The sequence below is a fragment of the Lemur catta genome, chromosome X (genome assembly GCF_020740605.2).
Source record: "Lemur catta isolate mLemCat1 chromosome X, mLemCat1.pri, whole genome shotgun sequence".
NCBI classification, from domain to species: domain Eukaryota; kingdom Metazoa; phylum Chordata; class Mammalia; order Primates; family Lemuridae; genus Lemur; species Lemur catta.
In genome coordinates this window covers 13,604,735-13,625,953 of record NC_059155.1, presented here as the reverse complement: position 1 = coordinate 13,625,953, position 21,219 = coordinate 13,604,735, and the positions used below count along the sequence as shown (strand labels likewise).

General features: G+C 39.6%; 2 protein-coding genes across 2 annotated transcripts in view; one reads left to right on the top strand and one right to left on the bottom strand.

Moving 5' to 3' along the window:
• Positions 1-7,998, top strand: part of AMMECR1 (AMMECR nuclear protein 1) — a 111,453-nt gene extending 103,455 nt beyond the window's left edge. The window contains exons 5-6 of the mRNA XM_045538924.1: positions 1,043-1,139; positions 3,572-7,998. Of these exons, the coding sequence (XP_045394880.1) occupies positions 1,043-1,139; positions 3,572-3,686 (212 nt within the window). The 3' untranslated portion in view covers positions 3,687-7,998. The remainder of the gene's footprint in view (positions 1-1,042; positions 1,140-3,571) is intronic.
• Positions 7,999-10,839: 2,841 nt separating this feature from the next.
• The window catches only part of TMEM164 (transmembrane protein 164), a 171,380-nt gene continuing 161,000 nt past the window's right edge, over positions 10,840-21,219 (bottom strand). The window contains exons 8-9 of the transcript XR_006731794.1: positions 11,732-11,801; positions 10,840-11,036 (exon numbers count right to left, since the gene is read on the bottom strand). The gene's annotated coding sequence lies outside the window, so the exon portion shown is untranslated. The remainder of the gene's footprint in view (positions 11,037-11,731; positions 11,802-21,219) is intronic.

Genomic DNA, 21,219 nt, shown 5'->3' with positions numbered 1-21,219 from the left:
GTCATTGTCAGTATCAAATGTTTCATTCTTAGTTGGTTGCCATTACTCATTCTGCTAATACTAAGATTGTAGGTTTCCCATTAAGATTGGTAGCATTGAAAATACATGAAGCATTAGTGTTTTATATGCTGGGTCTACACTTCCTGATCAACAAATATTTTCCTATTTTGCAGATATAGCACAGACTTTTATGAACCAACCCTATAACACAAAATAACTTTTCACTTTGTCATATTTTGTCTTTTCTAGCCACTACCAAATTTTAGTTTCATGTTAGTTGAAATGAATATATCTTTTATCTTATGGAACTTTTCTTCTCATCAGAAAGCATTTGTAATTTGATTTTCCCATGTTTGTTCATATAAATGTGAGATACATAATAGCAAAATTTAATGTCATTAAACCCCCAAACAAGAAAGTCTTTAAGGCAGTTATCTAAAGATTTATTTGGGTTGCTTTAGAAAATGTCTTAATCCTGTAGTATCACTGACTTCATAAAGCACACATAAAAGATAGATGGCTTCAGATATTAGTATACCATCTATGTCAGAACCAATAAAAATGCCCTTGAGTATCACACACAAATATACTTGATTGATTACAGATGATACCACTAGGAACAGCAATTACCGTAAAGTAGAGTGGGAGTCCTAAATACTATTGAGTTGGCACCATGACATTTAGGCTTTTCCCTCCCATTTAAAGATGTCACTGTTACAGGAGAGTACCATGGCTGTGGTTTGTTATAGTCATGACTGAGCACTTTCTACCAGCCTCGTAGATTCTTTGCCTTTGAATGTGGTTGAGATAAACAAGCCAATGTTGTTAGACATTATGGATAGCTAGAATTTAAGGTGTGTGATGATGAACCTGCTTTTGTACAGGATGAAATCTTAGCTTTTCTGTGTGATTGTTTTTAAGATCAAAAGAGTTGATGGCATTTGGTGACAGTGATAGCTGACCTCTGCAAAGTGATTTTGTATTTAACCAAAGGTGTGTTATGTGTGCTTGACTGATATTTTATCTGGTCTGCTCTCCACAGGATGGGACCATATTCAGACCATAGACTCCTTATTGAGGAAAGGAGGATACAAAGCTCCGATTACTAATGAATTCAGGAAAACCATAAAACTGACCAGGTACAGAAGTCGTTTTCTAGCACAAGGCTAACCAGTACATTTCAGTGCGTATGTCACTGACCCTTTGATTTCTTTGGTCTGTCTAACTACACTTGCTTCTCTTTTCTGAAACAGAGTGGAAATGAATGGCAGGGCCATACTGAGGATGGATACGATGGAACTCTGCTTGGCAGTGAACCCTATATGATATATGAACCCATCCTTCCCATCTTTAGCTCTGTGTGATTACTCTGCCTTTGAACGAGCAAGCCCTTGGAGACGTTAGACTACATTATTGGAGAAAGTACCTGAATTAGCTATTGGCTAGCTTTTGACCTTGCTTAGCATAACCCCAGGATTCTGATAAGTAGTCCTCAAATTTGAATTTAACCTTAGAATTTTGGCAGTAATAGAAGTTTACCATGAAAGCTTACTGAAAAACACAACTGAGCTAAACTCAAATGCTAAATAAATTTTGGCATGGAAAAATAGGGATACTTATTTAAAAAGGAAAAATATCAAATATTCTAGGAAAACAGGTTGCTGTTCCCATTTATTTCAATTCCACAAAACCACATTGAAGGCCTATAGTCTAAAAATGAACTATCTTCAGCTCTTTCTGAGGAGTTATAAATTTGAAAATGCTTCCATCTCTGCTCTCCCTGAGTTCACAGTTGAAAAAAATAAAAGGGCATATGCAAAAATAATTATTAATCTAAGGCAAAATATGATGGATGATGTAAGATCATAAAATAGGGAAAGAGGAATTCCAGGAGGGGGTGGGAGATAACGGAAGGTTTCAAAGAGGAGGTCAATTTGGAGCTGGGCTTGAAGAATAGATAGAATACGTGACAGGTGGAGAGTGGGGGAGGATAGGAATTCCCTCAAAGAGGACCTTATGAGTCAAGGCATGTAGGTGGCGAGGTACAGAGCAAGTTCTGAGGAATGCAAAAATAGTCTGATTTGGCTGGTCTTTTGGTGTACATAGGGAAAGTGGTCATTAGAGGAAAATATACCCCCAAATTTATAATAGGTTGGGTCAGACCACTGAAGGTCTTAAATTCCAGACTAAGACATTTGACTTGGCTCTATAGGCAGTTGGTAGCCATTGAAGGATTTCAAGCTGATGAACTTGGGGAGGTGTAAGAATGGAATTGGAAGAAGGAAAATGAGCTAGGAAACATTGAGAATCTAAGAATCTATGGCAGCAATCCAAGGAAGTGCAATGTAGGCCTTAACTAGATCTGTGACAGTAGGATGGGAAGAAAGATGGGGACAGATAAGAAAATATTATGGAAGAAATGAAAGGATTTAGTCATCATTTAGAGGTAAGGAAGTTAAAGCTTTAATCTAGATAAAGGGACCCAGGTCATCCGTTTAACCAAGGTAGGGACCACAGGAGGAGAGTGTTAGGTTTATGCATTGATTCTGGATTTGAAATGCTTCCTGGGATATCTATATGGAACTGTCTAGTCAGGGTGAGGAACTTGCAGTCTTGGGGCCACCTGTGGCCTTCTGGATCCCTGAGTGCGGCCTTTTGACTGAATCCAAATTTTACAGAACAAATCTTTTTAATAAAGGATCTGATAGTCTGGGATCATTGTAGAGAGGTCATAGTTGAAGTTGTGAGGATAGGGTTCGCTCAGGGGGACAGTATGGAGTCAAAAGAACTGACGATAGAAACATAGGGAAATCCTGCAAGGCAGAGGGAGGAGGAGCAGTCAAAGAGGTAAGGAGCAGTCTGGGAGGCAGAGAGAGGACCAGGGGCACGTGAAGGTATAGAACCCATGGGACCAGGGAGCTTCACAAAGGGAGCGGTAAGTGGTATCATAATGGAAAGAAAGGTCAAGCCGAATCAGGGGCAGCCTTCTGATAGAGCCATTTCCGGGGAAGGGTGGCAGCAGAAGCCAAGGAGCACTGGGCCAGGGAGTAGTGTTAGATGGGGATTGAAGGTGTAAAATATGCTTTACTCTTTTGAGAAGTGTGGCAATGAAAGAAAGCTAGGCATGGAGAAAAGAGAAGGTTTAGAAAAACAGGACTAAGAAAAGTTGTTGTTGTTGTTACTTAATGGCAAGGCCTAAGACATGTGGACAGAGAAAGGGACCATAAAAGGGAGAGATGGAAGATCTCTGCACAAAAATAGTTAAGTGGATGAAATAGGTACATAATTGTCTTCCTTGCTGTTTGCAAACCAGGGCTGAGGGGGCAGTAACATTTCTAGAACAATTTAAACAAGGAGTAGTAGAGTGGAAAGAGGACTGGGCTCAGAGTTTGGATTCCTGGGTTCTGATCTCAGCTTTGCTACTTAGTAGCTCTGTGACCTTGGGCAAGTCACTGCTTCTCTCTAGGCCTCTGTTTCCTGATCTATAAAATTATCTCTAAGGTTCCTCCTAGCTCTAATAATAGCATGTCACCTATTTCTCAACGTTAACTTTTCCTTGACTTTCTTCCAGGTACCGTAGTGAAAAGATGACCCTGAGCTATGCTGAATACCTTGCTCATCGCCAGCATCATCATTTCCAAAATGGCATTGGGCATCCCCTTCCACCATACAACCATTATTCCTGACACTGAGCCGCACAACCAGTCACTGGGCCTCTCTGCAGACCTCTTCCCAGGAGACCCCACACCTTCTTGGTCTAGCTATCTCTTTTACTGTACCATTTTATGATGATAGTTTCCGTTGCCATGGTGAAGCTTCGACGTCGTCAATTAAGATCATCATGGTAACGGGTAGGAAAATGGCATTTGTTAAGAAGATCCTGTTTTATTATTTTAGGTCATTGATTTTTTTTTGCAGCATATATAACTTTTGGGGTTTTCCTTCCTTACAATGTTATGTAGAAATTTGCTTTGCTGTCTCAATGAGTTATCTGTCTTTCTGTCCTTGCCTTCCTTCCTGTCTTTCCTGCGTACGTTCCTTCCTTCCTTCCTTCCTTCCTTCCTTCCTTCCTTCCTTCCTTCCTTCGACTGTGGATGGAAGAAAGTGTGCAGTTCATAAGGATTTTATTTAGGTTTGTCTTTGGTTTTCCTCAGTAAGATAGTTATTTTTTAATAGCTGAGTTTGAGAGTAGTAATTCATATCAAATTCAGGTATTTGATTATTACTCTTGAATTTGTCTGAAATTCACTTTGCTATGAGAGCTTAGTATTTGGGTCTTCACTCCTTAACTTTTTGTTCTTCCCATGGTTAAAATATATGAACTTTAGTTCTATTAGCAAACATTCAAAGGTCCATGATAGGGCTTGTCACAGAGAGTGAGAAATCATTTATGCCTACTGTAACTGGTTAGCATAGATAGAAGAGATTGCCTCATCACTTTATAGAACCAATTTACAAATTGAAACACTATTTTAAGAAAGTATGAACTACCTTTCAAATAGGCTACAGAAATCATTTTGAAGAGCAGCAAATATTAGAAAGAGAGCAGATACGGAATTTAGTGCCTTTGAGAAGAATATAATTAAGTGGAATTAAGAGGGGCTGGAAAAAGGCAATTTAGAGAAATATTCTTGTAAAATTTTATCGTTTCTATATGGGAAACAACAGATTAGACAAATTGCTTACTCTTAAGTATTTTTTTAAGCTGAAAAAATTTATTTTGAGCAAATAACCAAAAAGAGACATTTGTCTATTTTATATTAATTTAAATTTGTTAGCTTTAGGTTTCAGTAAGTCCTGATTGGCCAGAGACAATTTTAGCTACCATCTAAAGATATGATAAAGATAATCTAGTGAAACAAAAGTTCATATATGCCATGATTTCAGATATGTTTGTCATGGGGATGATAGTAGAGTTTTAGAGATACTATAAAATAGCTCGAATCTCTTTCTGCACTACATACTTTTGATAGAAACACATTTACTATGTTGATAAGATGTTATGTTACAACTGTAAAAATGGAGTTGGCATTCAGATGTGCTATAGTTAGAGCCCAGCTCATTTGCAAGGCTCATCTTCCCATGATGCATACAAAGAAAACTTACTGATCCCCTGGAAAAATGACAGATGATTCTGGAGAAAAATGACCTTCATTTAATGGTAGTAAAATATATATATCTATATATATATATATATATATTTGGAAAAATATATATAATTTTTTCAAATAGGAAGCCAATATGTGATGAATGAAAGTATGCTGCAGAATATATATTCTAAAACTATAAGAAATGTCACTGAATATCAAAATGAAATAGTTTATACATAATAGTTACTGTGACAAGTGACAGACTGCTAGTTCAGAATTCAAAAATCCTTTTCTAGTTTGTGAGATAATTGGGTGAATTCCTTCTGCTTGCCACTGGGGCAAAGCAAACTGCTTTAGTATTTGATGAGAGTGCTTAGAAGTTTGTTGGTGTTCCTTCATCCACAGCATCCATTGTTGAAATAACCATTTTCAGTTGTGATGCCTTAACTAAGAAGCCAATTGTTAGCCTGAAATGCAATCTTGGTAGCCAGTTCCACTGAACTTAGAGATTTTAGTCAGAAAAAGTTAGCTGTTGGGCTTTAGAAAGGGATTCTCAATCCTGTCATTTCTACTTGGGAGCATTTTGGAGCAGATTAGTCTTTAAGTATAAAAACAAATGGCTACCTGATGGAAACTTTTTCTTGCCCTTATAGGGAAACTGAGCACAAACTGAATGATATTGTCTGCTGCAAAAAAAAAAAAAAAGGTAAAACAAGCAAACTGAAGAGAGACAAAATAGACCAATATTGTTGTGAAATCCATGTTATCCATCATCTCATCAGTTCAACAGGCTCCTCGTCCTGGATGAGCTTATGGTTAGAAGTTTTTTTTTAAAGCAAAGATCTATTACATGCATATATGTATGTGTGCATACATATATTTACACATACATACATACATATATGTGTGTTTATGTATTTAACGGTGCTAATCAATCTTGAGCAGGTCACGTGACTGGTCATGCGGACTCTAAAATCATATCAGATTTTTAAAAATCCTTGATATATGCAGATGTTATACAGATTTTCTTACCAGTGTAATAATGTTATACTGAAGAAATAACCATCCTGCAGGCTTCAAAGGACGAGGTCAGCAATATTTCCCACCATGGCTTGGGGGAAAAGGATAGTTTTGTCTCCTTTTGTATTCAAGTTTAACGCACAGTGCATTTTTGTCTCTAAGTAGCTGTTGACTAAAAGACTTTGTAGTGTAAAGGGTGTTATACAAACTATAATGGTGTGCTTCAAACAGACAAATGCTAGACCTTTTGACCTTTGTTGTTTATTACAAAGCTGTTAAATATGTGGTATGAATTAACTCTGAACATGTTGAAATATGTAGCATGTGTCTTTAACTCAGATGAAGATTCTGATTGCACAGGTTGTGTTCTAGCCAGTTTGTGGTTTGTTTGTTCAGAAACACAAATGTGAATTGCACTCTTATCACCAGAATATTGTATAAGTTCAGTGATCTTTAAACAACTCGGAAGTAATACTTGAACTTCATTTGAGTAGCACAAAGTTTACATAGCCCCTTTTAAATGTTAATTAGTTCCATTTAAATTTTCTGTTTTCAAATGCAACTGTGTATTTTTCCTCTTGGAAAATAGTACTCATTTTACTTTGGTATGTAGCAGAAGGCTTCCATTTCTGGAAGGGTTTTCTTGTTTTTAAACAAGATCAGCCAGGTACCAGATTCTAAGAGAACAATTGTCCCCTCCACCCCTCAAGTGGCCTTCTGACTGCATGAGAATGTGCTACTTCCCTCTGTAGTCTCCCCTACCATGTGAGGTTGGTGAAATTGATGGAGGAAGTGCAAGGCTTGCTCTTTCCCCCGCCCCACCCCACTTAAAGTAGTTATAAGATTTTCAGTCCAGCACATTCAGTCCCAATGCCCAGCACACCGGAAGTTTGTATACTGGCCTCTTTTCTTGTCTTCAAATGTGCAGGAAATTTGAAACTGTCATCCGGAATAGGTTCCATCTCTTATGTGTGTTAGATCAAACCAAAGAAGCCCCCAGCCATGCCCAAATGCTGCTCCAAAAGCCTGCCTTCCAGTCCTTACAAAAACCTTGCAGGATTAAATGTGTTAACTTTTTTATTTTTGTACAGTTTCTAAGTGATTTTTGCTAGTGATGTTAAATTGAATTAAGTTTATTTGAGGGGTGTGAGCACCTCCTCCATTTAAATAAACTGGTGACTTTCCTTTTATTTTTTAAAAGTGGAAACCCGTTGTGTGCCTCTCGATTTAAGGGTTTCTGATTACATTATTCTTAAGACCAGCATTGATCCTTTATATACAAAGATATGTTTTCCTTGTTTTTTATTACTATTTCAGAAGAAAATGAACCTTTTATTTTGCTCTGGACCCAGTAACTACGCTGGTACATAGACGCACTGAGAAAACAAACTTTTGTAACCACCTCTGACTGCTTTTGTATATCAAAGTTGATTACTTTTGAAATATTTGGATCTAGTTTCTAAGTTATTTTAGTGTTTTATATGTTCCCCGAAATTACTTTGAATCGGTCACCAGCATAATGAGTTTTTGGTGATACAATGGTGAGACTTGTAATGAGCTAAAAGCTACCTGGAGTAGCTCTTCTTTTCCTTCTTTCTTAGTAACCTGTTTTTTGATTACAGTAAGACATCACAGATTACCTGAAACCCCTTCCAGTATAAGTAGCCCCTCCTTCCTTCCACATCTAATTGCTTAATAGTTTGAAGAAACTATTAGAAATGGGCATTTTATATGAATGGCTTTAAAATATCGAAAATGAGCAAAAAGAAAAAAATAAGAGAAGGTTTATGTGGGTCTGTAAGGTATGGCTGTGGAAAGATATTGTAGTAGTTTTGACACTATTGTTATTACCTTTAAAATCATTTACCCAATAAAATGTTAAAACCGACTTATCATTTGTTGCTTCTTTTTTTAATTTAACCTGCCTCATCATAAGATCTTGGTTTCCTCAGTACTTCTTACTAAAAGGTTAACAGTTGAAGACTCTGAAATAATGTAGTTAGGGACAGATACTGATTTATTTCCAAACAAACACTTGGGAAACCTCACCTGCCTGAAGCTGCTCCCTACCATACGATTCGCCAATGCCATCCTTTTGTCTAGTGATATAGGCTAGCCTTTATTTTGGACATTCTAACCTGGCCACAGATCTGAGGCAAGCATCAGACTTGAATTCCAGTGGGAGCTTAGCTGTGTTTAACCCCACTCCAGATATCTTCCAAACCAGTCAGTGGTTATTGGGCTCTTCCCCTTTGTGAGCTGCTGGGGGGCTGTAGCAGTGCTATCCAGTGAAACCATCTGGTAAGGTCGGAAGCCTTTCTTCTGCCATCAAGACTTGGACATTCTCTGAGTATGGGACAGCATCTGAAAATGCTCAAGATGTGGCTACCCAGAGCTTGTACACACTCATGCACATGCTAGGCATACCACATACTTAAAGTTACTCTTCCAGTTCCAGATTGGTACTCCCCAACTTGAGCTTAGGGAAACCACCTGAGTGTAGGGTAGAACAACTGGTGATACTGACTTTCAAGAGCCAGATAAAAGCCTACATCAAGAAAGGAATCTCTTGGGGTGCTACCTCTATCAGCTATTCCTGCATTTCTTTCTCGATTTAAAGGCTATCAAGGACATTGTTGAAATACTTCTGGCTCTTCCTTAATCATTTACTATCTCACTTTAATCATGCACATTTTGGGATTAGTTGCTAGTTGAATATATCCAGGCCAATTTTCTGTTACATTGCCCCAAAGCTCTGGTACCATGTGAATTTTATGACATGCTTATGTCAAGTCACAGTTGCTAAAAACAGCCATCTAAGATCCTAGAGGACTACTGTGGTTTTGCATAGTGCTCCATAAAGGCAGCCATCTGCTCAGGGTTTACCCATTTTCATCATTCGTGTTTAATGGGACATAAGATTTTTTAATGATTTTTAGACAATATTAATAGGTTCAGGTGGAATGAAGTAATTGAATGAGCCCACAGCATTTTTTTAACAGCATTAGTGGTTAACTCAATGGTCTGGACAGATTTCAACTTCAGTAATCACACTCTACCTACCTAAATTCTTCCTACAGTTTTAGCACTTCCTCTTTGGATTTCATGCCTGACTGGACACCGTGTAAGTGGTTCTACTGCTTCCGAGGGCAAGCACAGTTGTGTGGGATGAGGCAGTTCCTCTCTGTTGATGGGAAATACTATCATATCCAAGGCATCCTATTAGTGTGACCTAGGAGAAAGTCTGCTGTGGGTAAATTACTCCTGGATTCAGAGCTGCCAGCCACGCCAGCCAGTGAATGACTGCCCACTCAGAGAATGGCTTCTTCCACTTTCTGCAGCTCTGACCGCATGAGCCGAGACAAGTGTGGGTTTGGGTTGGTTAATCTCTGATAGCTTCCCATGTGTTTGCCCAGGCTTTTTGCCCTCAGGAGGAAGAACTGAATGGGAGGATGCAACTGAGCCAAGCCATGGGGTATACTGTTTTTGGCTACTACGTTAAAAAGCCTTCCTTGACACCTGTAGCCCTTTGGGACAATCTTGTGTTCCAAACCACAAACCTGTTGGAAGAAATCTTTCAAGAACCAGAAGGAGTTTCATTAGTTCCCAAGCACTGTTCTGAAGCCAGTCTACCTCCTCATCCTAAGAACTTGGTTATAACCTTATTTAAAAAGACCCCTTAATAAAGAAAATGTGGTATATATACACAACAGAATACTATTTAACCATAAAAAAGAATGAAATTCTGTCATTTGCTGCAACATGGATGAGCCTGGAGGATATTATGTTAAGTGAAATAAGCCAAACATAGATAAATACTGCATGTTCTCATTCATATGTGGGAGCTAAAGAAGTGGATCTCGTGGAAGTAGAGAGTAGAATAGTGGATACTAGAGGCTGAGATAGGTAGGGCGTGGGGAGAGTAGAGAGAGGTTAAAGAATGCAAAATTACAGCTAAATACAAGGAATAAGTTCTAGCGTTCTGTAGCACTATAGGGTGACTGTAGTTAACAGTAATTTATTGTCTATTTTCAAATAGCTAGGACAAAGGATTTTGAATGTTCCCACCACAAAAAAACGATAAATGTTTGGGGTGATGGATATGCTAATTACTTTGGTTTGACCACTACACATTGTATGTATCAAAACATCACTATGTACCCCACAAATACGTACAATTATTATGTGTCAATAAAATGTTTAAAAATGACCTTTTAATGTATTGTGTTTGGAGGGTATTGACTATGTATCTCAAATTGTTTTAAATGGACCCACCCAGAGAGCTGGTGGAGGTGCGTGCTTTATATAAGCCAACACTGACCTGCACTTGCAGGTTTCCACCATGACAGATATTTAGTTCAACAGAGGTGAGATGCTGAGTGCGCTAAGTCTGGAGCACGCAGCTGGGCGATGGCTGCATTATGTGCCTCTGCACTCCCCAGCTGCCATGGCATCCTTGAGCTCATGCTCCCTTTCTAAAAGGACACGTCCAAGTCACAAGGGGTGCATAATCTGTTCACTCATTAGCTCCCTCCATGGAGAAAAAGAAGCTTTGTTTTTTAATCAAAATCCTACCTGGCATCTCATTATGTTAAAAATATGAGACTAAAAGCAGTATTTCATTGCTGTCAAGTACAAATGTGTAGTAGTTCTAATGTTAAGGAGAACAACAAGGCTGTTTGATGACTATAAAAATTTGTAATGGGGTGATGAATGACAGATGCACTGATAGTCTCAGCACTCAGTTTATTTCTAGGTTTTGGCTGTGCAACAGCAAGAAGGTCTTGATTTGGACAGAGAAGAAGGGGTGTCTTGCTCTGAAAGTGGATACGTACAAGTCTCAATTGTAAAGACCCGGTGTAGTCACATCCTTCTGAAGCAGTGAACCAAGGCTTTACAAGGAATTCGGGCAGGAGAAGCATCACTCTGGAGGTTTGAACAGAAATGAGTCAACCCGGGGGCTCCTGCTAATGCACTGGTGGTCTTCAATTGCCATTCTGGATGGAACACATCAGGTATTTGTTAGGTTTGTTTTTGGGGGGGTTTATTAGTTTAAAAATATTACATATTTAAACACACGTGGTTTTTTTGAATTAAATGTTTATGTAAACTGGGAGCAGTTCCAACAGAACCCCAGGATCTCACAGGACAATCTGAAAACCGCTGCAGGAGCCCCAACATGCCCAGTTATTTTGAGAGCCTTTGGGAAGCCGTCATTTGATGATATAACAGCTTTTTTTTTTTTTTGGCCTTTTCCTCCCAAATGTCAGGCTCAATGTGATCCGTCAATATTTATTGAGTGCCAGTCCCCTCAGAGGCACAGCACTGTGGTTGGTTTCAGAATGAATATAGTATAATTTTGTAAAACAAATTAACAATCCACTCTGGGCTAAGAGTTGTGAGGGGCATACAATTTGGGCTAGTTGGGAAAAGTCGTTCAGACCGGGGCCCAGGCAGCATTGGGCTGGCTTTATAGGATTTCACGAAATGTCTTCCACCTCAGAGTGGCAATAGAGCATAATTGTAGCTGCCCCTGTTGGGAAATGACATTTCATTGGCCCTCCCTCCAATATGTCAGTGCCAGAAACCACCCCATACTGGGCATGATCGTGATTTCTTACTTGGTGGAGGAGATTGTTTCTGTTCCCACAGTGTGGCTGTCTTGCTTCCTAGCGGGCATGTGTACAGTGGCTGGAAGAGAAGTTACGTGAGTGTATAAGAAATAGGTTTTTGGACATGCAGGAAGGCACTGGGTGGCTGAAAGTCATGTTCCTTACTGTGAAGCTGCCCTCTCAGAGATACCAGGCCCTTCCCATGACCAGGAGAGCGGTAAGAAGAGACAGAGGCTAGGCCTCTAAGAGGCTGCCTTGAGGCCTGAAGAGGAGAAGAAACTTTGTATATGCTCACTGGTTGAAAATTACCCCATAGAGAAAAAAATCCATTCATGGGGAAAGAGGAGAGAGGATATTAGTAAGGGTAAACCAGGTGGAAAGGAAAATCAGAGTGACTTTCTAAATTACCTGCTATGTAGAAAGGGCAGGAAGGCAGTATTAAATTTGGGACATTGTAAAACAGGAAGCACAACTGGTACACAATAGGATGTTTAAATCACATTTTAACTGACAGGAAGCTGCTGAGAGTTTCTGAACATCAGGCAGATTTGAAACCAGGAGTTGCCATAGTCACTTTCCACGAAACTAGCATTTACGTCTAAATGGTACTCCAGAATGACCCAAGGTTACTGTATGTGTCAACATGTGTGAGTGGGTTTGTGTGTATCAGCACAGAAGGTAGGAGCTGGCCACACAGCAGGATGGGGCAATCATATTCCCCACTCCCACATATCCTGGCAGAGTAAAAAGAGTGTCTTGGCCTGGGAAGAGTGGGAAACCCCCATCTTTTTAAAGGACAGTGATGGTGTGAGTAATGCAATCATTTCTCCAAACTTTCTCTACTTCAAACATCCAAATGAATTCCAGGAACTCTGCATGGAGACATTACCGCCCCGCTGGCATAGGCCTCAGCAATGGCCTCTTTCCCAGAATTGTGGTCAGGGGCAAAGGTGGGTGGCCATAGTGACCTGTGTACATGAAGCCACACCCTTTGGTGACTTGGTTCTTGTTTATCTTGCTTAGCACATCTTGTGGTCTGTGGTAGTCATGAATGATGGGGTGTAAAAGGGAAACATGGGGTTAGTCCAGTTGTTCAAATAGGATGGGATTGCTCCTGTGGGGAAGATAGGGCCAATCGGCCCCATTATCCCCCATTTGGATTTGTACCACTCCCGAAGAATCTGCAGCCTTGGAGAAGGTCAAAGAGACATTGCTAATAGCCCTAGGCTGAAAAAGTGCAGGCAACCTCCCTTGCTCTAGGGCAGGTTACACATTGGGTCCTGTGAGCAGGGCGCACAGGGTACTTGAAAAAGAAAGTCCTTTATTTTCACCCCTACCCTTTTGGGGACATTTTCTTTATGGGTGAGATTCACACAACACACAACCACTTTATAGTGTACAGTTCAGCAGTAGTTAGTGCCTTCACAATGTTGTGCAACCTCCAGTTTCAAAACTTTGTCATCACTCCATAGAAACACCTCATACCCATTAAGAGATGTCACTCCCCAACCCCCACCCCTAAACTCTAAGTCACTCCTAATCTTTTTCTCTCTCCAAATTTGCCTATTCTGGATATATAATATTAATGGACTCATATAGTATGTGATCTTTTATAGCTGGCTTCTTTCACTCAGTAAAATGTTTTCAAGGTTCATCCAAGTTGTAGTGTTTTAGCACTTCATTCCTTTTTTAATGGCTGAATAATATTTTATTGTATCATGCAACACAATTTGTTTATCCATCATAATGGATATTTGGGTTGTTTCCACCTTTTGGCTCTTAGGAGCAATGCTACTATAAACATTATAAACATTCGGGTACAAGTTTCTGTGCAGACATGTGTTTTCATTTCTCTTGGGTATATACTTAGGAGTGGAATTACTGACTCATGTGGTTATTCTATCTTTAACTTTTTGAGGAACTGCCAAACTGTTTTCCACAGTGGCTGCACCATTTTACATTCCCACCAGGAGTGTATATGGCTTCCTATTTCTCATCCTCACCATCATTGTTTTTTTTTTTTATTAAAGCCATCTTAGTGGATGTGAAGTGGCATCTCATTGTGGTTTTGATTTGGATTTTCCTGATGATTAATGATGTTGAGCATCTTTTCATGTGCTTGTTGGCCATTTGTAAATCTTTGCAGAAATGTCTATTCAAGTCCTTTGGTTTTTAATCAGTGTCTTTTTGTTGTTGAGTTGTAAGAGTTCTTCATATATTTAAGATATTAAACCTTTATCAGATATATGAATTGTAACTATTTTCCCATTCTGTAATTTTCCTTTTTCACATTCTTGATAATATCTTTTTTTTCCTCGCTTTTTATTATTTTCACTGTCAGCTATTTGTCCCACAGATATCTTCTGATGGACAAAGTTTTCATTTTTATGAAGTCTAATTTATACATTTCTACTATCGTTGCTCATGCTTTTGGTGTCAAATCTAAGAATCCATTGACAAATCTAAGATCATGAAGATTTACCCCTATGTTTCCTTCTAATAAATAGTTCTATAGTTTTAGCCCTTATATTTAAGTCCTTGACTTATTTTGAGTTAATTTTTGTATGTGTTGTGAGGTAGGAGTCCAACTTCATTCTGTTGTATGTGGTCATCTAGTTGTCCCAACATCATTTGTTAAGACTATTCTTTCCCTTGCTGAATGTTTCAGGTAGCCTTTTTGAAAATTAATTGGCAAAAGAGGTTTGGCTTTATTTCTGGACTCCATTCTGTTCCATTGGTCTATATGCCCATCCTTATGCCAGTACCACACTATTTTGATTACTGTAGCTTTGTAGCGAGTTTTGAGATCAGGTAGTGTGATCCTACCTTGTTTTTATCTTTCAATATTATTTTTGCTATTTAAGGCTCCTTGAGGTTCCTTATGAATTTGAGGATTGGCTATTAAATTGTGGCAAAAAAAGGTCATCAGAATTTTGATAGGGATTTCATTGAATCTTCAGATAGCTTTGGAGACTACTGCCATCTTGATATATTTTCTAATCCATGAACACAGGATGCCTTTCCATTTATTTAGATGTTCTTTAATTTCTTTCAGCAATATTTTATAGTTTTCAGTGCACAAGTCACTTATCTCCTTGGTTAAATTTATTCCTAGGTATTTTATTCTTTTGGACGCTATTGTGAATGGAATTGTTTGCTTCATTTTCAGATTGTTTGTTACTAGCATATAGAAACACAACTGATTTTTGTGTGTTGATCTTATACCCTACAACTTTGCTGAATTCATTTATTGGCTCTAGTAGTTTGTGCATGTGTGTGTGTGTGTGTGTACACTCTATGGGATTATATACATATGTGTGTGTATATATATATTTTATGCACATATAAAATCATATTGTCTGCAAACAGAAATACTTTTACTTCTTCCTTTCTAATTTGAATGCCTTTTATTGCTTTCTCTTGCTTAAATGCTCTGGCTAGGACTTTCAGTACAATGTTGAATAGCAGAGGTGAACATGGACATCCTGTTCTTCCTGATCTTAGGAGTAAAACTTTCAGTCTTTCTCTATTGGGTATGACATTAGTTGTGGGTTTTTCATAAATGTCCTTTATCACGTTAAGGAATTGGCCTTCTATTCCTAGTTTGCTGAGTGTTTTGTTATGAAAACATAGTGACTTCTGTCAAATGCTTTTTCTGCATATATTGAGATGATCACGTTTCCCTCCCCTTTTGTTCTATTCATGTGGTGTGCTGCATTGGTTGATTTTCTTATGTCAAATCACCCTTGCATTCCTGAGATAAATCCCACTTGGTCATTGTGTGTCATCTTTTTCATTTGCTGTTGGATTCAATTTGCTAGTATTTTGTTGAGGATTTTTCTGTCTATATTCTTAAGAGATACTGTCTGTGGTTTTCTTTTCTTGTGTTATCTTTGGCTTTGGTATCAGGGTAATGCTGGCCTAATAGAATGTGTTAGGAAGAATTCCCTCCTCTTCTATTTTTGGGAAGATGTTTGATAGAATTCACTAGTGAAGCCATCTGGTCCTGGGCTTTTCTTAGATTTTGGATTACTGATTCAATGTCTTTATTTATTACAGGTCTGTTTAGATTTTCTATTTCTTCTTGAGTCAGTTTTGGTAATTGTGTGTTCCTTAGAATTTCTCCTTTTCATCAAGATTATCTAATTTGTTGGTATATGATTATTTACAGTATTCTCTTATAATTCTTTTAATTTTGGAAGATTAGTGGTAATGTCTCTGCTTTCATTTCTGATTTTAGTTATTTGTGTCTTATTTTTTAAATATTAATCAGTCTAGTTACAGATTTGTCAATTTTGTTGTCTTTTCAAAGAACCAACTATTGGTTTCATCAATTTTTTTTTTTTTGAGACAGAGTCTCACTCTGTTGCCTAGGCTAGAGTGCTGTGGCGTCAGCCTAGCTCACAGCAACCTCAAACTCCTGGGCTCAAATGATCCTCCTGCCTCAGCCTCCCAAGTAGCTGAGACTACAGGCATGCACCACCATGCCCGGCTAATTTTTTCTGGATATATTTTTTAGTTGTCCATATAATTTCTTTCTATTTTTTTTAGTAGAGACAGGGTCTCGCTCTTGCTCAGGCTGGTCTCGAACTCCTGAGCTCAAACAATCCACCCGCCTTGGCCTCCCAGAGTGCTAGGATTACAGGCGTGAGCCACCACGCCCGGCCTCATCAATTTTACTTTTTTATTTTTTCTACTATCTATTTCATTTATCTCTGCTCTAATCTTTGTTATTTCCTTCCCTCTGCTGGCTTTAGGTTCAGTTTGCTTTTTGTTTTCTAGTCACTTACAGTGTAAAGATAGAATGTTGGTTTCAGATCTTTCTTCTTTTTAAATATACATGTTTAGAGCTACAAATTTCCCTCTGAGCACTGATTTTACTGTATCCCATAAGTTTTGTGTGTTTTATTTTCATTTTAATTCATCTTAAAGCATTTTCTAATTCCCCTGGTGATTTCGTCTTTGACCATTGGTTAGGAGTGTGTTGTTTATTTTCCACATATTTGCAAAATCTCTAGTTTTTCTCCTGTTAGTGATTTCTAGCTTCGTTCCATTTGAAGCAGATATTTTTTATGATTCCAATCTTTTAAAATTTATTGAGAGTTGATTTCATGGCCTAACATAGGCTCTATTCTGGAGAATGCTCCATGTACACCTGAGAAGAATGTTGTTGTTAGGTCTAGTGTTTTGTATATATTGTTTGGGTTTAGTTGGTGTATAGTGTTCAAGTCCTCTAATTCCTTACTGATCTTCTATCTTCTGTTCTATCCATTACTGAACATGGAATATAGAGGTCTCCAACTATTATTACAGAACTGTCAATTTCTCCCTTCAATTCCATCAATGTTTGCTTCATATATTTTTGGGCTCTGTTGTTTTGGTGCGTATTTGTTTATAATTGTTGTATCTTCCTTATGAACTAACCCTTTTATCAATAAAAATGTCCTTGTCTCTTGTAACAATTTTTTTATTTAAAATCCATTTGTCTGGTATCAGTGTAGCAACCTCATCTCTCTTTTGGTCACTATTTAGATGGAATATCTTTTTCCATCCTGTCACTTTCAACCTATTTGTGTCTTTGGGTATAAAGTGAGCCTCTTGTAAACAGCATTTAGTTGGATCTTTTTTTTTTTTTTTTTAGACGGGGTCTCGCTTTGTCACCCAGGCTAGAGTGCCATGGCATTAGCCTGACTCACAGCAACCTCAAACTCCTGGACTCAAGTGATCCTTCTGCCTCAGCCTTCCAAGTAGCTGAGACTACAGGTACATGCCACCACGCTCAATTAATTTGTTTATTTTTTGTAGTCACCATGTTGCCCATGCTGGTCTGTAACTCCTGGCCTCAAGTATCCTTCCGCCTCACCCTCCCAAAGTGCTGGGATCACACGTGTGAGCCACTGCACCTGGCTAGGATCATGTTGTTTTTTAAAATCCATTCTGCCAATATCTGTTTTTTAATAGGTAAGCTTAATGCATTTACATTTATAGTGATTACTGATAACAAAGGACTTCTACCATTGTGCTATTTGGTCTCTATATTATGTCTTAGATCTTTTTGTTCCTCGGTTCCTCCAATATCACCTTCTTTTGTGTTTGATGTATTTTTTTCTTGTAGTATGCCATTTTGATTCCCTCTTCATTTCCTCTTCTCCATATTTTTTAATTATTTCCTTAGTGGTTACCATGGGGATTATAGTTAACATCCTAAATTTATAACAATCTAGTTTGATCACCCCATTTTGTCCTTTTCCTTTTAAATAGACTTTGTTTTTCAGAGCAGTTTTAGGTTCACAGCAAAATTAAGCAGAAGGCACAGACAGTCCCCCTATTTCCCCAGCCTCCCCCACTATCAACATCCCACCAGAGTGGTACATTTGTTACAACTGAGGAACCTACAGTGATATACCATTATCACCCAAATTCCATAGTTTACATTAGGGTTGACTTGGTATAGTACATCCTATGGGTTTTGACAAATATATAATTACATGTATCCACCTTATAGTATCATACAGAATAGCAGTTTCACTGTCCTAAAAATCCTCTGTTCTTGCCTTATCCTATTCATCCCTGCCTCCCCCCAACATCTGGAAACCAGTAACCTTAATCACCCCTTTTAAAAATTGTAAATAGCCAACATTTATTCAGTACTTACTGTGAGCTAAGAACCATGTTACACACTTTTCAACAGCCTTATGAATTTCTCATTTTACAGAATAGGAATCAGGCAGGTTCAAAGAAGTTGTCACTTATCCAAGGCCACCTAGCCACAAAGTGGCAAAGCCAGGATTTAAACCAAGTTTGTCAGGCTCCAGAGACTGAGCTTTTTGCCATTCACTCTGTTGTCTTGATGAGGATGATGATGGTGACAACAGTGGTGGTGATGGTAGTGGCGATGGTAGTGGTGGTGTCTAACAAATGTGCTGCCAGGCACTGCACCGAATGCCTTATCTATTCAATCCTCACAATAGCCCTATGAAGTAGGTACTATCATTATTGCCATTTTATATATGAACAAACCGAGGCTCACAGGTTAGCTAACAAGCTCTCAAATGCAAAGAACCTACTGAGTAGAGGCCAGTGACTATCACTGAAGGTGTCATTTTGACCATCTGCCATCTTTTTCTAGGGCTAGAGATGGCAAAGGTGTAGAACTAGTCTGTCCCTGAAAACTGATTTGTTGGTTTGGTTTTTGAAGTTCAAAATCCAGAGACTTAGCCCTGACATTATTTGGGTCTTTCTTTTACAAGGACACATGAGGTCTGATGGCAATGCTCTCCCATGGGCAAAGCAGACTCTGCCCTTGGCTGTCCAGCCTTAGCTATTGTCTTTGTAGTCAAGGGAGGACCGCCCCCAGGCTTCTAGGTACACGACTAGGGCTCAGAAATAGCCCCCTAATCGGCCTCATCAGCTTTGAAGGAGGCCACTGCAGGAGGGGCCTAAGTAGGCCAACACTTTAACCCAGTTACGTGAGGGCAGCTGTAATCCAGGCTGATCATGTCTTACTAAGCTCTCTGGGGCGGGGGCTGGGGGGAACGTCCAAAAGCTGCCTCCTGTACCCAAGTATCCCTGAATCTCACTGCAGATACTCCTCTCCCCTTCTGCAAGAGCTTGGCCTAAAGGTTACAAGGGCCCAGCTCAATGTGAGTGGCTGCCAGGATTAAGGGAAGGTTGGCGGCAATTTCTAACTGCAATGAAATGCCCATGGCTCAGGCTGCCCTAAGACACAAGTGGTGCTTCTCTTTAGAAGGCTCACTGCCTAACCCTTCTTCCACCTTGTTGGAAGAGGTGGGGAAATCACTGTCTTCCTCTGTGTACCAGACAGCCACTCATGTCAACCCAGGGGCTGCAGGGCAGGCTGGGATCCCAACCCCCACTCCTGCCAGCTCACTTCACCTCTGGCAATGACTAGCCCTAGGAGTTCCCCGGGGAAGCAGGCTGAGCTGTCTGGCCAGGCTGTGGTTGGGAAATAAAGAAACCAGAGCTGCTGGGGCTGGCTGGCCTGGTGTGTCTGGCTCCCTCCCTGTCATTTGGCACAGTGGGCTTCCTTGTGCAGGTGCACTCTGCCTCCTCCCTCTCATGTCCCACAAACCATCTGTCCCCAAGAGACAGCCCAACAAAGTGGGCCCCCCTCTGGTCAGGAAGCAGAAAGCACGCCTGGCCTGGGTGGATGGTGGCAGGGAAGAAAAAGAAGACAGAGTAAGAATGAGGCTATATGCTAAAAGCATGTTTAGAAATTTTTCCAAAGGGTTTTTCTCTAGCAGGAAGGTTAACTTTCATGGGGGAAGAGGAAGAGGAATCCAAGTTAATAACTACAGTATTTCGTTGACCCTAAGACATCTTAGATAATAAGATGTCCATTATTTTATGTACCACTAAAAAAGAAAAAAAAGTTGCCTATTAAATTGTGTCGTGACACTGTTAGATGCATTCCAATTTTAGAGATGTGAAGACATGAAAAACTGTATGTCTTAGAGTCAATGAAATAGAGAAAAATTTCCTTAAAACTGAGGTATTGCCTCTGCACACACACACCCCCCCCACACACACACCCAGGGCATATTAAGGCACAGTGGGTGAGTGCAGTCAAAACCCCAGCTCTCACCTCTGTGCTCTGAGAACAAGCACAGTAACCACACTGTCTGGAAATAGGAACTCCTTCCATTGGACGGAACATTGCAGTATATAAACCCTCTCACACCCATTGATCTCACTGGATTCCTATGGGACAAGGCAGGACAAGGGTATTTATCGCCATTTTACAAATGGAGTTCAGAGGTATGACTTTTCCAAGGGCACCCAGGACCTAAGAGGGGAAAAGTGGGACAGCAGGCCCTCTCTGCTGAGTTTTCCTGCGATGCTGGTTTGACTACTACAAGACGACCACTATTTAGGAGAGAGGTAGAGACAGAACTAGTGAGGGTGTCAAGAAGTGGCTTTTAACCCCTTCTTCCATGAGATTCTTTACAAAACCTCAATGTACACAACAGCATAAGATTAGAGTTTCTAGATGAAGCAACAGGAAAGGCCAGAACCCCACCCACTCTGCTCTCACCCATCTCCCACCCCCAAGGTGGCCTCTAAGGCACTTCCCCAGAATCTCTGGGGTGCCGAGGGACAATTTCTAAACCTCTAGAGTAAGGGGCTTCAGTTGTATTGGTAATGTTCTTTTTCTTAAGCTGGATTTAGGTATCATTTTTTATATCTTTTGGTATGTCTTAAATATTTCATTTTTAAAAAAAGCACTCGTGTAGGTGGCCAGGTCAAAGAGATGACTCAACCTGCCTGGAAACTTAAAAGCAAAAAAAGTTTGCTTTGAATTATGAGCTTGGGTGAGGCCTGGCCACTGAGATTTTTAAAGCTCCCCAGGTGATTCATATGCAACAAAATGGACAAGCCACTGTACTATAATATCTTGTCAGCTCCAACTTGCTAGGAACCTGAGGGTATGTCCTGGAGTGCACAGGCAGGGCCCTCCATTCTTGGGGGACAGAATA